The sequence below is a fragment of the Hypanus sabinus genome, chromosome 2, assembly GCF_030144855.1.
Source record: "Hypanus sabinus isolate sHypSab1 chromosome 2, sHypSab1.hap1, whole genome shotgun sequence".
In the NCBI taxonomy this organism is placed as follows: domain Eukaryota; kingdom Metazoa; phylum Chordata; class Chondrichthyes; order Myliobatiformes; family Dasyatidae; genus Hypanus; species Hypanus sabinus.
In genome coordinates, this window is record NC_082707.1 from 200,289,124 (window position 1) to 200,306,677 (window position 17,554).

At 39.6% G+C, this 17,554-nt stretch overlaps 1 protein-coding gene across 2 annotated transcripts in view; it reads right to left on the bottom strand.

The window, feature by feature from the left end:
- Positions 1 to 17,554, bottom strand: part of vrk1 (VRK serine/threonine kinase 1) — an 83,954-nt gene that overhangs the window by 17,728 nt on the left and 48,672 nt on the right. For both annotated transcript variants that reach the window (XM_059962446.1, XM_059962451.1), the window contains exons 10-12: positions 14,237 to 14,357; positions 9,073 to 9,131; positions 7,695 to 7,873 (exon numbers count right to left, since the gene is read on the bottom strand). In XM_059962446.1, the coding sequence (XP_059818429.1) occupies positions 7,695 to 7,873; positions 9,073 to 9,131; positions 14,237 to 14,357 (359 nt within the window). The remainder of the gene's footprint in view (positions 1 to 7,694; positions 7,874 to 9,072; positions 9,132 to 14,236; positions 14,358 to 17,554) is intronic.

A 17,554-nucleotide genomic window follows, 5' to 3' on the forward strand; every position in this document is an offset into this window, starting at 1 on the left:
TACATAGTTTGGTCGTGAGAGCCCGAATGTTTCGGAGCCTTTTCCCAGACGGCAGGAGGGAGAAGAGATTGTATGAGGGGTGCATGGGGTCCTTCATAATGCTGTTTCCTTTGCGGATGCAGCATGTAGTGTAAATGTCCGTGATGGCGGGAAGAGAGACTCCGATGATCTTCTCAGCTGACCTCACCATCCACTGCAGGGTCTGGCGATCTGAGATGGTGCAATTTCCGAACCAGGAAGTGATGCAGCTGCTCAGGATGCTCTCAATACAACCCCTGTAGAATGTGATGAGGATGGGGGGTGGGAGATGGACTTTCCTCAGTCTTCGCAAAAAGTAGAGACGCTGCTGGGCTTTCTTTGCTATGGAGCTGGTGCTGAGGGAACAGGTGAGATTCTCCGTCAGGTGAACACCAAGAAATTTGGTGCTCTTTACGATCTCTACCGAGGAGCCGTCAATGTTCAGCGGGGAGTGGTCGTTCCGTGCCCTCCTGAAGTCAACAACAATCTCTTTTGTTTTGTTTACATTAAGAGACAGACTGTTGGCTCTCCACCAGTCCGTTAGCTGCTGCACCTCCTCTCTGTAAGCTGACTCATTGTTCTTGCTGATGAGACCCACCATGGTCGTGTCATCGACGATCTTGATGATATGGTTCGAGCTGTGAGTTGCAGCACAGTCGTGGGTCAGCAGAGTGAACAGCAGTGGACCGAGCACGCAACTCTGGGGAGCCCCCGTTGACCCACCTCTGGGGAGTCCCAGTCCTTTGTTGACCCACCTCTTGCAGCTATTACAGGCAGTAGCTTTCTTGAGTAAGTCTCTATTAGCTTTGCACAACATGACGGGAGCAAAATTTGCCAATTCCTTCTTGCAAAATTGCTCAAGCTGTGTCAGGTTGGTAGGGGAGCAGCAGTGGACAGCAATCTTGAGGTCTTGCTGGAGATGTCCAATCGGGTTAAGGTCAGGAGTCTGACTGGGCCGCTCAAGGACATCAATTTTCTTCATTTGAAGCCACTCCATTGTTGCTCTGGCAGTGTGCTTTGGGTGACCATCCTGCTGAAACTTCCTCCCCAGCTTAAGCCTTCTGGAAGACTAGCAGGTTTTTATTCAAGATATTTAGCATAAATCCTGATCAGATTTCCAGTCCTTTCTGCTGAAAAGCATCATTATAACATGATGTCACTTCCACCACACATTAGCCTTTGCAAAAAGTAGAGACGTGGGGTTAGTTTAACCTGACTGATGCTCAGTATTTAATTTATGCCACACATTGTTGAGGCAGAAAAATTACACTTTCGGTTCATCCGAACACAAGATCTTCTTCCACATTTTATAGTATCTTCTAAGTGACTCTTCGCAAAGTCTTTATGGGCAAGGATGTGCTTTTTTAAAGCAGGGCTCCTTCTTAAATAGCCTTTTCATGCAAGGCCTTAGAGATTATCTTCATCGCCAGTTGCAGCCAATGACTTTGTGTAGCTCATTCAGAATGACAGTTGGCATCAGAGTAATCGCTTTTGTAAGTGCCGTTCTTCTCTGACGACTAAGATTAGAGCTGCAGCCTAAACCACAGTGTGGTTGTGGTTTCATATTTTTCACGATGGACTGCACCAAGCTCTAAAGGTATATTCAGTGTCTTTGACATGGTCTTAGAAGATTGAGGGGGGATCTTATTGAAACGTATAAAATTCTAAAGGGATTGGACAGACTAGATGCAGGAAGATTGTTTCTGATGTTGGGGAAGTCCAGAACGAGGGGTCACAGTTTAAGGATAAAGGGGAAGCCTTTTAGGACCGAGATGAGGAAAAACTTCTTCACACAGAGAGTGGTGAATCTGTGAAATTCTCTGCCACAGGAAACAGTTGAGGCCGGTTCATTGGCTATATTTAAGAGGAAGTTAGATATGGCCCTTGTGGCTAAAGGGGTCAGGGGGTATGGAGAGAAAGCAGGTACAGGGTTCTGAGTTGGATGATCAGCCATGATCATACTGAATGGCGGTGCAGGCTCGAAGGGCCGAATGGCCTACTCCTGCACGTATTTTCTATGTTTCTATGTACCCTTCCCCAGATGTGAGCTTCTCTATTATCATTTGCCTGACTTATCTTGAATGCTCTTTAATTTTCATTTTGGTTTGGTCTGTTGAAAATCTACCATACTCTTGGACCTTACAGAGAGAGGTGGAAGGCATTCTTATGAATTAATTGAAAACAGGTGATCTGTCAATTTTCTACATCAACCAATTGATGAGTTGGTAAGGTAATACAGTAAATTGCACCTGAGGAAAGTTAGTGCAATAAATACTTTTCCAGCATTAATTTTGTTTTATCTTTAGTAAATTGTTGGGAGGTTCAGGAATTATTCTTTTGATTTGATATGATGCACAACGTTTTGTACATCTGCTCAAAAAAAATCCTTCTTCAACATATTTTAAATTTAGAAAATGAAACAGTAATATGTGAAAATAGTTGTGGGTGCCGAATACACTTTCAAGGAACTGTACCATGTAATCAGTGTATATAAGCTATCTTACGTATTTCTATTTATCAGATTTTGTTAGTATTGTGTTCTTTATCTTATTGATTTATTTTAATACTGCATTAGATCTGGAGTAACAATTATTTTGTTCTGCTTACACGTGTGTATTGGAAATGACACTAAACAATCTTGAATATCTTGACTTTGTAAAATGAAGATATAGACAATATTCCAAGAAGTATCCTTACAGAAATCCCAGCAAGTTTTTAATCATCTGGAACTCACCAATGATAAATGGTGGATATCGTCAATTCAGGCTTGTCAAAAGAAACAACAGAAAATTGAGACAAAATAATTTGCAGTTCTATGGAGAAATAGTACCTATAAAAAGTATCCGTTCCCCTTGGAAATTTTCATGTTTTATTGTTTTACAATATTGAATTACAGTGGATTTAATTTGGCTATTTTTTGACTGATCAGCAGAAAAAAAACTCTTTGGTGTCAAAGTGAAAACAGATCTCTACAAAGTGATCTAAATTAATTACAAATATAAAACACAAAATAATTGATTGCATAAGTATTTGCCACTCTGTAATATGACACACCAAATCAACACTGGTACAGCCAAATGGTTTCAGAAGTCATTTAATTAAATGGAGATCTGTTTTTGGAAATGTGTTCAGCCAAGGTGTTTTAATTGATTGTAGTAAAAATGCACTTGTACCTGAAAGGACCAACTGCTGGTGAGTCAGTATCCTGGCAAAAACTGCACCATAAAGACAAAAGGACTCAACAAAAGCAACTCCACAAAAAGGGCATTGAAAAGCACAAGTCAGAAGATAGATACTAGAGCATTTCCAAGTCACTGAATATCTGCTGGAATACAGTTAAGTCAATCATCAATAAATGCAAAGAATATGGCACAGATGTAAATCGGCCTAGAGCAGGCCGTCCTCAAAATCTGAGTGACTGTACAAGATGGGGACTAGTGATGGAGGCCACCAAGAGACCTATAACAACTCTGGAGGAGTTACACGCTTCAGTGGATGAGATAAGAGAGACTGCAGATACAACAGTTGCCTGGGTGTTTCACCCGTCACAGCTTAATTAAGAATTTGTGGCTGGACTTGAAAAGGCCTGTTCACTCAAGATCCCTACGGAATCTGGCAGAGCTTGAGCAGTTCTGTAAAGAAGGATGGGGAAAAATTACAGTGTCCAGTTGTGCAAAACTGATAGAGACCTAACCACACAGACTCAAGGCTGTAATTGCTGTCAAATGTGCATCTACTAAATCCTGACATGAAGGGGGTGAATACTTATGCAATCAATTATTTTGTTTTATATTTGTAACTAATTTAGGTTACTTTTTAGAGATTTGATCCACTCTGACATGAGTTTTTTTTCTGCTGATCAGTGTCGTATAAGCCAAATTAAATTCACATATACATACACACACACACCTTTCATACTCAAATTATTCAAGATATATATATTAGATTAAACTTTGTCATTGTGCCAAGTACAGATACAAAGCCAAATGAAATGCAGTTAGCATCTAACCAGAAATGCAAAGAATAGTGTTATCCACAAAATAACTGCAAATAAGAAGTGCTACAGCACACAGATACAAAAGTACTGAGACAGTACAATATGGGTGCAATACTGCTTAGTGTTGTGATGTGAGGTTCAGCAGGGTCACAGCTTCAGGGAAGAAGCTCTTCCTGTGCCTGCTGGTGCAGGAGCAGAAGCTCCTGTAGTGCCGACTGGATGGGAGGAGAGTAAAAAATCCATGGTTAGGGTGAGATGCATCCTTGATAATGCCCAGGCAGCGTGTATGGTAGATGTTCTCAATGGTGGGCAATTGGGTGCCAATAATCCGCTAGGTAGTTTTCACCACACGCTGGAGTGCTTTGCGGTCTGATACGGGGTAATTGCCATACCACACTCAGATGCAGTTGGTGAGTATGCTCTCAATGGTACAGCAGTAAAAGTCCATCAGTATCCTGGGACAGTGGTGAGTTTTCGTGATGCTCCGCAGGAAATAAAGGCGCTGTTGCACCTTTTTGATCAGAATGGAGTAGTCAGGGACCAGGTGAGATCCTCGGAAATGTGGACACCAAGGAATTTGAAGCTTGATACACGCTCCACTACAGTTCCATTGATGTAGATGGGGAAGTGAGTATGGCTCCTAGCATGCCTGAAGTCCACAATGATCTCCTTGGTCTTCTGGGTGTTAAGGGCCAAGTTGTTGTCAGCACACCACGCAGCCCCCCCCCACCAAATTAGTTTTAATCCTCTCCAACAGCTCTAACAAACTTGCTAGCAAGAATATTGGACCCCTCAGATTCAGGTGCAACTCTTCCCTTTTGGAATCTCATCATCCCCTCTGATCAGGCCAACCACCATGGTGTCATCTGTGAACTTGATTATGGAGTTGGAACCATGTATAGGAACACAGTCATAGGTGAAAAAGGAGTACAGAAGAGGGCTCAACACACAGCCTTGAGGCACGCTGGTGACCAGGGTGAGAGTGGAGAAGGAGAGGTTGTCTAACTTAACAGATTGGTGTCTGTTAGTCAGAAAGTCCAAGGTCCAATTGCAGAGAGATGAGCTGATACCAAGCTGGCGAAGTTTGGTGATCAGCTTGGAGGGGTTCACACTATTGAATGTTGAACTAAAGTCAATGAACAGCATTCTAACGTAAGAGTTGGGGCTGTCCAGGTGGGTCAGGGCAGAATGAAGTGCGTGGAGATGGCATCCACTGTTGACCTGTTGGTGCAATAGGCAAATTGATGGGGGTCCAGGGTAATGGGCAGACAGGATTTCAGATGTGATGGAACCAGTGTCTCAAAGCACTTGGCAAAGATGGGGGTGAGTGCAACTGGGCAAAAGTCATTCAGGCCCGCGGCAGTGGAATGCTTCAACACTGGCACGATGGTGGCGATCTTGAAGTTTGTGGGGACAACTGCCTAGGCCAGGGACAGACTGAAAATGTCCTTGAAGACCCCGGTCAACTGCCTTGCAGACTCCGAGCACACGGCCAGGTATTCCAATCGGACCAGTTGCCTTCCGTACATTAACCCTGCTCAGGGTGGCGCAAACATCAGAGGTGGAAAGTGAGAGAGGCAGTTCACTAGGTGGGAGATCTGCTTTGAGGGTGACCTCCTTGTTGTCTCAGTCAAAGCGAGCATAGAAGTAATTGAGTTCATCAGGGAGGTAAACAGAGCTGGAAGGGGGCACAGTACTAGGTGGTTTGAAGTCTGTAATGACCTGTATGCCATGCCACATGCGCCAGGGATCCGAGGAGTTGAAATGCTCCTCGATTCTCTTTGTATATGTGTTCAGCCTGAGAGATACCCCTTCTCAGGTTGGCCCTGGCTGAGCTGTCAGCCTCCCGGTCTCCAGACCTGAAGACTGAATCTCTGGCTTTGAGCAGGAGGTGAACCTCTCTGTTCATCCATGGTTTCTGATCGGGGAAAACTTTTATTTGTTTCTGTGATGTCACTCTACGCACTTGCTGATGTGCTCAAGGACAGAGTTGGTGTATAAGTCAATGTTAATCTGAGAGTCTGTGGTGGCATGGGCAGCAAACGCGCTCCAGTCTGTGCGCTGAAGAACAGAGTCAGCAGCCTCCAGCCAGATCTAATAGTCTTCATTGTGGGTTTCACACGTTTAATGACCGGGTTACACTTGGGTAGCAGAAACAATGAAAGATGGTCAGACTGTCCCAGGTGGGGGAGGGTAGTGGCTTTGTAAGCATCAGCCACATTTGTGTAGACATGATCAAAGGTTTTAGTTCCCCTTGTGGTGCATGGTACATTTTGATAACATCTTGGAAGCACGGTACATAGGTTGCAATGATAAAAGTCCCCAGTGACAATAAAAGCTCCGTCTTGATGCGATGTCTGCAGCTTGCTAATAGTGGCACTGAGGTCTTTCATTGCTACTTTAGCATTAGCGTCCGGTGGTACATAAACTGCAACAGCAATGATGCATGTAAACTCTCGCGGTTGATAAAAAGGTCTGCTTTTTATCAAAATATATTGCATTGTATATAATTTTTTGCCTGTAAGCAAGCACCCTAACAAAATACATCACTTACTGCTATTGGCAATAAACCATTTGGCATCATTACACCTTGGCTGTGGTTTTAAAGAAGGTGACCTGTTAAATTAATGACACAATGTCTCTTAAGTATTAACAAGTTAGTAACAAATACACTGCTTTCTGAAGGATTTTTTTTCTTTTGGCGTATAAATTTAATTTATTTACAGTACTCAAAAGGAAAACTTCACTTAAAAAAATGAGCAATCTAATTCATTCCCAATACGAAAACAAAGACTTTAAAAATGAGTCCTTCGATGAGTTTCATTTAGTTCTTTGATGAAGTTTATTTATTCTGGAAAGCTAATCTCTTTATCTTTATAAATTCCATTTAGAGGACTATCAATATAGATGTGCACCAACAGAAATTAATCAGCAGTCACACTTCTGCATTCCCTTCAATTAGTTTCAACAAAAGTAGCTTGAAGCCAAACATTATCTTAGTTCAAAGTAAGTTTCTTATCAAAGTGCACACATATCACTGAGATACATTTTCTTGCAGGCATGCAAAGTAGATAAAAAGAAACACAATAAAATTAATGAAAAACCACACACAACATAAACTGACAAACAACTAATACGAAAAAGACAACAGTGCAAATACAAAATGTAATAAATAAGCAAAAAATATCAAAAACGCTAATACCTTAGTGTTTCAAAATGGAGCAGAAACTTTAAGCAAAAAAGTTTTGCCCTAACCTGGAGTGGATTCTAAAATAGTAAGGAAAAACTAATGAAAAAATATTTACAAATAGTAAACTATATGCACAGAAAGACAGCATTCATAGTCATCTTTTCATTATTGGGTCATGAATGCTAATAATGCTTTCTCTTCAATACAATGGGAATAAAAGCTCAACTTTGCAGAAGTTTCCCCATACTATGATTCTTCTACATCAGTCTTGTACGTAGCCCTATAATTTGGACCATGCCATTGCTGGAGACTGTCATTTTCCATCTTCCCATGTGTCCATTTTAAAAGCTATTGATGCACCCCACAACTTGCACTGCAAAAAAAAAAAATCTGGTTTTTCTAAGTTACTTTTCCTTACATATTTTTATTTGCCAGAGATAGGAGAAAAGGATGGTCATAAAGGAGGCCTGGACCAGAAGTAAATTGTACCTGTGCCTTGGATGTTGTTGGTGCATCACCATTGGAAGACGCTGCTAACACCAAATTACCATCATCTACACAGCCAATGGATTTAAGTCCTTGCTTAAGGATTTCTCTTAGTTTCTGGTAGTGTGGTCTGTCTTTGTAACCAAGTGATATTACATCTTCAAAATATTTTGATAATTCAACTGTAGGAAAGAAAAATAATTGGTTTGAAATGTTAAATTTGTTTCTTTCATACCTTTCAGCAATTTCTATTTTTTTTTAAAGAAGTCTTCTTGGAACAGTGGTTATAGGTCAAATTAGATTGAGAATTCCAGCCCCCTCAAATGTGATAATTGAGACCAGCGTTCCTTCTCAAACTTGTCCTCCACCAGCCACTTTGGTCCGTAGTTAAATAGAAACAACTGCAACAAGCTGTCAGTATTAATAAATATTCAAAAATTATTTTCTTCTACAGGCCCCTCGCGTATGACAAGTTCCAAAATCCCAGTGACTGAGTGGATACAGTGCTAAGTGGCCTGCTGCAATAAAGGAGCTATTTCTGAAAAAATGGCCTTAAAAATCAAGTCTTTAGAGCTTTGCAGATAAATATAACATCCAGTTCAATATTAAAAGGTGATAATTTAACCTACATCAAGCTATCAGATTACCTTGTCTTTTGTACCCTGTCCCAATTATTATACAAGTGCCAACGATATTGTTATATGCCAAAATCACTGCTGGTGTCTTTTTCCTTTAGTGTTGCAAACCAATTATGTAGGGTGATAAAAACAATATATACTGAACAAAATGACCATAATGTACACCAGTGACCTTATAAGCATTTTAATCCAACCCTCAAAGCTGATAGATGGCGGGGTGGAGATGCATCTCTACCAAAGGAGGTGCAAAGCAGTAAGGCGATTTCCCTTTGCAAGCCTGAAGGCCACCCTTGGGCAAGGTGGCCCCCCCACCCCCATGATCAGGGTCACAGGTGGTGGTTGTTTGCATGAGCAGCTGGTGAATATCACAATTCCTGGTAATGCAAGAACTGATGCCAGTCAGACAATCTCTGAAGAGAGTTGATAATGGCTGGGGTCACACATCTTGTAAAGATACTGCCCAGAAGGCAATGGCAAATTTCTCTGCAGAAGTGGCCAAGAACAATTATGGTCATGGATGGACCATGATCACCCATGTCATACAAGACACATAAAGATGATGATGATAATACCTGGCTGAAACTGTAATAAGATCTGGGATAGACTTGAAGATAAAAATAACTTTTCTAATACTAATTAAACAGTGCTGGTCACCGTCTCTACGTATTGTCCTCATCCTTCTACCTCAATGCAAGAAACAACTAGGAAATCTTACATGGGAATTTACATGGTGAGTTCCCTACCTGGTTTATTTTTGCAAGGAAAACATTTCTCCATCAAGCTTGGAAGATTTTCTCTGTATCTGCAATAGGAAAAATAGATTCAGAAAGATTTAACTTTGCTGTCCTATTATAGCTTACTCTACAAAGAACAAAGTACCAAATCAAGAGCTGAAATACATGAAAGATTTCAACTTCATAAAGCATGATTCCTTTATCTAACTGTGGGAGAGTTTCCATACACCTTGTTATTCATAGCCCAATGAACAGAATTGCAATGTGTGTCTTTGGTTTTAGGAGGGACTTGGTGATGAAAATAAAAACTGCAATGGTGGAAAGCTGAAATAACAAACAAAAAACTCCTGCAAACACTCAGCACTTTTTTATTTTCCAACCAGCCCTCCATCCATGCACCCCTCCCAATCGCATGTTTAAACTTCTTTTAATTGTGCATACTTAAACCCTTCTGAAAGGCTAAAAAGGTGAACTGGACACAACCTTAAACTTGCCTTTGACTTTCTTATCCAATGTCCTGCAAGGGAGATTGGTCAAGAAGGTTCAGTTGCTCGGCATTCAATAGGTAAATTGGCATTGTGGGAGCAAATGGTTGCCTCTCTGACTGGAGGCCTATGACTAGTGGAGTTCTGCAGGGATTGGTGTTAAGTCCGTTGTTGTTTGTTATACGTATCAACAATTTGGATGATAATGTGGATAACTGGATCAGCAAACTTGGGGATGTCACCAAGATTGCGGGTGTAATGGACAGTGAGGAAGGCTTTTGTGGCATGCAGCTTGATCTGGACCAGCTGGAAAAATGGCAGATGGAATTTAAAGCAGACAATTGCAAGGTGTTGCACTTCAGTAGGACCAACCAGAGTAGGCCTTACACAGTGAATGGTAGGGCACTTTGAAGTGTGGTAGAACAAAGCGATCTGGGAATACAGGTCTATAATTTACTGAAAGTCACATCACAGGTAAATAGGGTAATAAAGAAAGCTTTTGGCACATTGGCCTTCATAAGTCAAAGTACTGAGTACAGCAGATGGAATGTTATGTTGAAGTTGTATAAGACATTGAAGAAGATTAATTTAGAGTACTGTGTCAAGTTTTGGTCACCCACCTACAGGAAATATGTACAGTAAATAAGGTTGGAAGAGTACAGAGAAAACCTGCAAGGATGTTGCTGCATATGGAGGATGTGAATTAAAAGGAAGTATTAAATAGGTTAGGACTTTATTCCTTGGAACATAGAAAATTGAGATTTAATAAGAGGTATACAAATTGATGAGAGGTATAGTTTGGGTTAATGCAAGCAGGCTTTTTCCACTGAGGTTACATGGGACCACAACCAGAAGTCATGGGTTAAGGTTGAAATGTGAAAATTTTAAGGGAAGCATGAGGGTCCTGAGAGTGTGGAACAAGCTCAGAATAAGTGGTGCATGCAAGCTCGATTTCAACACTTAAGAGAAGTTTGGATAGGTACATGGATGGTAGTGGTAAGGACTGCTATGCTCCTGGTGCAGGTTGATACGATCAGGCAGTTTAAATGGTTTCGGCATGGACTAGATGGGCCAAAGGACCTTTTCTGTGTTATATTTTTCTATGACTCCATCCATTAACAGTGAGATTTCCCCTTCATGTTGCTTAATCATATTGTCTCACTTAATGATCCTTCTAACATCAACACTTTACACAGCTGCACCTCTTATCTTGCTTGTCTGTTAACCCTGCAACCAGAAACATTAAATTACCAACTCTGAGTCTCCTTAAGCAAGGGCTTAGTAATAAAATGACTTCCTTCCACATTCTCCTGTACCTTTGCTTTATCAAACTAAGGTCAAGCACTCTTTCACAACACATGACCAGAGACTTATATCTTTATTTCAATGAGTAATTCCATGTTTCTTAATACATATTTTCAGTCTGAATCATTTGTAATGTCTAAGGCTCCCCTCATTCAATAGCTGAACATAAATTTTCACATTTCAAATATTCTCCTCACTTTCTGATTGAGAGACTAATGTACAGAATTTCTCCATCTTCAGTCAAGCAGCACAAAAAATGGTTCAAAATTGCCTTACATTTCACAGAACAGGTCATACCCTTTAGAAATATTTAACACTTGCATTTTTGGAACAACCTCTTCCTCTTGCTCTCCACTATTGGGATTCCTGAATGGACAATGAGCCCATGTACACCACCTCAAGATTTTTTTTGCTCTTTTTTGAACAGCTTATTTAAAAAAAAATACATTGCCTATTCTAATTTATAATTCTTTTTGTTATGTATTGCAATGTACTGCTACTGCAAAACAACACATTTCATGACACATGCCAGTGATGTTAAAACCTGATCCTGATTCCTTCTATATAATGGCAATTCAAGTGTTTGCCTCAATTCTAGTTCCACCACATCCTCAGGTATTCTGAATAACAACCAACTTCTGGGTGCAAACAAAAATATTAGCACATTAAAACAGTATAACAAAGGCACAGGCTTTTCGGCCTTCAATGTTGTGCCAAACAAATTAAATTAGTAGTAAATGCCCAACTTATTCCTTCTGCCTACACAATTCCCAAATTTGTGCACCCTCTCCTTACAGCACATGCCCTCCAATGCAGGCAGCATCCTGGTTAACCTCTTCTGCACCCTCCCCAAAGCCTCGGCATCTTTCCTATAATGAACAGTGCTAAACGGTGACTCCTTTGCTTGCATCTTTGGAAACTGCTCTATTTCCATCTTTATTTTTCCCTTTCAGGTTTCTTTTGAAGACCTTGTACTGGAGTTACATGCTGATTTTGGTTCTTTGAGGGAATGGGACCCATTCTTGGGGTTTCAGGACTGGTCGTTGCTTGACCTGCCTGAGATTCCAACTCGAATTCGGAAGCCTAAAATCTCAGGGCTCTGGAGATGGGTGGATCGAAAGTGGTGTCATGGCAGGAGACCTGTGTTTTGTCGGGGGAGACAGAAAATCTACTGCTGTGGGCCTGATGACAATCTTTGCGATCCTCAAGCACAGAGCTCAAAAAAAGCTACGTAACGGATTTTTAACATCGTAAACCAGCAAGTTGTTTGTTATGTCTCCCCGCTCGCTAGGAAAATGGAGATACCTTTCTCCCTTAGTAGGGAGAGATCTGCAGTATGTTAAATGCTGGGTGAAACATGAAGTCTTTGGGGTAACTGCAAGTCTGTGTCTTTGCTATCGCTTTCCTCACACTTGACTGTTCAGTGACGGTGCCGATGCTTGTTTTATTTTTGCCGGTGGGGGGGGGGGGGTGGGGAGGGGAGGGAGTGTTGCTCACTGCCACTATGTGCAAGAGGGAGGGGAGCTGGGGGGATACTTTAGGGTTCTTACGTTTAACTGTCGTTCACTCTTTGGAGCACTTCTCTGCCTCCCTGTTTTGTGGATGTTTGAAAAGAAAATGCATTTCAGGATGTATATTGTATACATTTCTCTGACATTAAGTTGGACCTTTGAACCTTTGAATAAATCAGAACAGAATGCAATACTCCAGATGTGACCTAGTTTTATCAAGTTACAACATGACTTCCCAACTCTTGGAACTCAGTTCTGGACTAATAAAGGAAAGCATTTGCCTTCATTACTGTCCTACGTACCAGTGAACCACTTTAAAGGAGATATTAACTTGGAGCTCAAGATCCCTCAGCTCATCTATGTTCCATATTCTATTTTCCCAACCCAATAACTATTTGGAGTTCTTAAGTAAACCCTCACCATCAAAATGATAACCCTCCTTCAGTTTTAGTGCTCTATCCATATGGTGTCATTTGAAAATCTCCTCCTACTGAAGTCATGGACTCCCTGCCATCTGCCCATTTACATTTCTCCACCATCGTGACTGAAAGGTCTGCACTTTGGAATATTGTGTTGCCAGTTCTGTTCATCTTCCAACCAAGTGGATAACAATATCAGGTTCCTTTATGTTAATCACCACTCTCATTTCATCAGCCTTAGTTGTCAAATGCCATACATCAAAACAAATGCAATCAGTTTTGCATTCAACCCATCTGCTTGTACAGCTGACCATTTTATATTTGTCTGGTCATCACCTTCTACAGTACGTCTACCATGATCCATTCTCCTGACAAGGTTAATTTAAGCCCTTCCTAAAGGCTCGAGAAAGAATATTGGAACTGCTCTGGCTTAGCTGCACTCACACAGATCACATCTTCCCTCAGAAACAGTCCAAGTGACCAAGAAAATCAAAAATCTTCCCTTCTGCTTCATCCCTTTAGCCACATCTACGTGGTTGGTCTTTCTATTCTCATTAGTGTGTGGACCATAGTTTTGAATGCCTTGTTAAGGCAGTTCATAAATTCAGAAAATAGGTCTGAATTCATGTACTGCCTTAACAAGGCATTCAAAACTATGCCATGCTGTTTTTTGGTCAAACATTTATACAAAAACATTAGGCTTATTTGATTTGGTTCAGGGGCAGCACTTTTATTCCCATATCAGGAAATTTTAATTTTGTCATTTTAGAAACTTGAATAAATGATTTAGTCTAATGCTCATTTAGAAAAGAGTATAGCAGTTTGTTAGAAGTGAAATCAATTGAAATTATTAAAACATCAAATTTGCCTTCTAATAGCCTGGCATTATGTAAAGTAGGACATAGGCAAACAGACCTTTATAGCAATGGATCAAACAGCTTAATTCAAGCTAGTTAATAGACAGTGAGGTTGGGTGGCAGGGTGGAGATATGTCTTTCCCAAAGGAGATGCATGAGGCTCCTTCCTTCTGCTAACTTGCAGGTCACCCTTGGGCAAGGTTTAGCACCTGCTTACTACCCCCCCCCCCCCCCCCCAATCCTACTCAATCAGGATCACATGAAGCCACGGGAGCAGGTGGTGGTTGCTTGTATGAGTTGCTGTTGTATACCAGTCCTGGTTATGTGACCACTGACACCAGGCAGACAATCTCTGAATAGTATTGATAATGGCTGGGGTCACCCGTCTTGCAAAGATACTGTCTAGAACAAGGCAATAGCAAACCACTTCTGTCCAAGATTTGCCAAGAGCTATCATGGTCATGGGACCATGAGCAGCCACGTCATACGACATGGCACATTATTACAAATAGGCAGGTATTCCAGCAGCATCTAAAATGAGAGGGGAATATGTAGCTAGTAATTTACTTTAAAATAGCATGTATCCATATTCTTACTTCAGTTTTTCATCTCTGACATAGTTTGCATCCTTTAGATTGTCTTCCCAAGGCAATCGCCCACTAAGCCACTGCAACATGCAATATCCCAGGATTTCCAGGTCACCGCGTCTAGAAGCAGCTGAAGGGAAGGATAGTGTTAAACACAGCTTATATATGAAGTAATGAGGTAAAACACAGGTGCAAAAAAGAAAAACTCAAAATTGCTAAATTTTATTAAATACAATAACTGGAATTCTTCAAATATTAAGTAAATCAATTTAAGTATTTAAGTTACACAAACTTCCAAGGAACACGTGGAACAACTTTGACTCAACATGATGCAGAACAGTAAATGAATTCCATAATCAGTACATCAATTAAGGTACATCATTAATTTAAATTGTGGCATTATTAGGTGTTAATTGGAGGTCAGGTATTTCACCAAAAGGAAATGGAAAGGTAACTCTTGTGTTTCTTTGAGGAATACATATTGAAGCAGAAAGATGTCGGATGCACACTACAGTAACAATTTGTAATTGCAAAGTAGAAACAAAAATGTGGGAAAAATATTATTGTACTATATAATACAGATGGGAATTTCACTGATTAAAAACCAACATAGCTATTAAAAATTAATTTACGACAAACAGCCCTTTCTGCAAAACATAAAGAACTCATAATCAAAATGCTTTTGACTTTTCCTTCATACCATCAGGGCCCAATAATGCAAATTAAAAAATATAAATATGATTAAAACATTATGTCAGTGGAGAATTGGGTTTTTGCATATCTACCAAGAGCTGTTATTAAATAAGTAGGGTAAATTTTAATCTGTTGTCCAACCATAATAGAAATTCTTATAAAATCCAGGACTGCTTTTATGGGCATCAAATTATTTTATCACAGACGTAAAAAGGCAGCAGGTGCATTTATAATCTGGTCTGGCCCACACAGCTCAAAAGTCTACTCAGAATTCAGCGTAATATTTTTTTTTAAACTGCAGTCCTGGAACTTAAGACATACAAAATAGTCACATTTTAATTTGGCTAAAAATATGCACAATCTGAAATAAAACTCCTCCTATCTGAGAAATGGATTATTGCACAAATAAGTTGGCTTGGCCCTAAATTAATCACCTGTTAAAACTCCACCTCTTGAATGCTCTTTGAAGTCTATATTCTTTCCCCTAGCTAGTGGTCACAATACCTGCAGTATGTTAATTTCTTTGCTTGATGATACTTCATATTTTTTAAGAGTCTTAAAGGTGAAGAATTCAGGGTCTTAAAAAATGGAATGGTCTTAAGCCCGATGGTTTTCACATAAAATGTTAACTTTTTTCATTTCTTGTTTGCCAACTGTTTCTAGCATTTCCTTTTTTTTAAATAAAATTTGAGATTTCCAGTATTTGCAGTTTCTGACACACAAGGTCGAACTTAGTTTTAATTTAAAATGGACGTGTGGCTAGACAGTTGGCAAAATGCACAATTTAAGAGCACAAATTGGAGGAATCAGCTACTTTTCCGAATCAGCCCCTGTTCTGCCAGTGAAGATGACTGTCTGATTCGATCTTTACTTCCCCAGTTGCATCTGACACATTCAAAGATTTAACCTCAACAGTTTCTCGGGCAAACCCCCAAAAGAAAATTTTCCCATCTTAATCTTAAAGGGGCAACCACTTATTTTGATACTGTTTCCTAGATCTAGATTTCGCCTTCCTTCATGCTTCATCTAACAAGATAGATTACACAGTGGTTTCTCTACACCCACAAAATATAATTATAAACAGATGAATATACCATTCTAGAAAGCAGTGCCAGAAAAGAAACAATAGTGATAGTTAAGTTTGTAGCTGATGACTGAAGATCACACTAAAATTAGTATTTATAACTATCATGGGTAAAAATTCTTAATCAGAACTAACCAGCTGGGAAGAGGTTAACTGCTTCTGGAGTTCACTTAGTTACCCAGAAACTAGTCAAATGGAAAGTTCAAATTAAAGGAATGGGGTTGTTTAAAGTTGTATCACTGCTAAGGTCCTTACTGAAGCCCATTTTAGAAATGATCTAAACGACTGAAATCAATTTTACTCTGATCATTTTTCTTCTAAAAGTGATTTAAATTCTATTATAATAATCCATAGTACTTCTTAATCAACCTCAATACCCAAAAGGCCACTGGGTCAATTTGAAAATATGAAATTGTCCTTTAAATTAATCAGTAGATCACTGAAAATATAAGTTTTAACTCTTTGGAAGAATGCAGTAAAACTTCTAAATGAATAAGAAAACTAGCTACAGTTTGAATAGATGAATTTATGTAAGAATAGTACTTAGCTACACCATGTTGGTAATATAATTAGGATTTGGAGTCTACTTGAAATATTATTTTACAAGACACACAAGTTGCATGAATCTAATGCTGCATTAACCAAAGCACACAGATCTCCACATGATTAAAATGGCCAAAAGAGTAATTTTCCAGTCCATATAAAGACATGGGTAATTTGTTCCTCTTCAGTATAAACTAAAGGTTATAGTTTAATGTGATAAAGTGTTTAGTTAACTTGCTCACTAATGACTGGAATCAAACCTTGCATGATAATGTTAAAGACTGCTAGCAAGCTGTAGCAATGGGCCAATTATTAATAAGCAGAATGTCATGTGAATGAGATTATCTTGAGATAAATTACAAGTTAGTTAAGGGTCACTCAGCCTCTGGTGCAAGGTCGTTCTAGCAGCTGACTATATTCATTAAAGTGACATTTACTCTCACTGTGCAATTCACACTGCACGTTACAAATTATTCTACTAGTCAAGTCTAGATAAATGCACACCTGTCCCAAGCAATCAATTTTAATATTTCCTATTCATTTGTAAAATATACACAACTGTTAAAATACATTAGACAATACAGCAATGTTTAATGTTGCTTTCGTTACATGGTATTGATAATATGCTTAGTTCCACAAAGTTTAAAAAAATCTGAATTTAAATTGATAAGAATATGCATTGTTTTGTCAAATTTGAATGCAGATTGGTAAATATGAACAGGTCAGATATAAAGGACAAAATTAAAATAAGACCATCTACTGTAAAAGCCCCCTAACTTCAATAAATATGTAGCTGGTGTATAATGAGAAATGTGGATATTAAATCTGCGTTTTGTCCAAGAGAAGCAGCCAAAAAAGCAGTCCTGTCCAGACTAGAACAAGTCAAAACTAGAGAACAGATTGCAGCCATTTTTGGAATTAACAGGATGTTGCAGTTAGGACTCTTTCCTAACACTTTTCATCATGTTCACAGCTAGACATGGCTCCAAAAGCAGAAAGAGTCACTT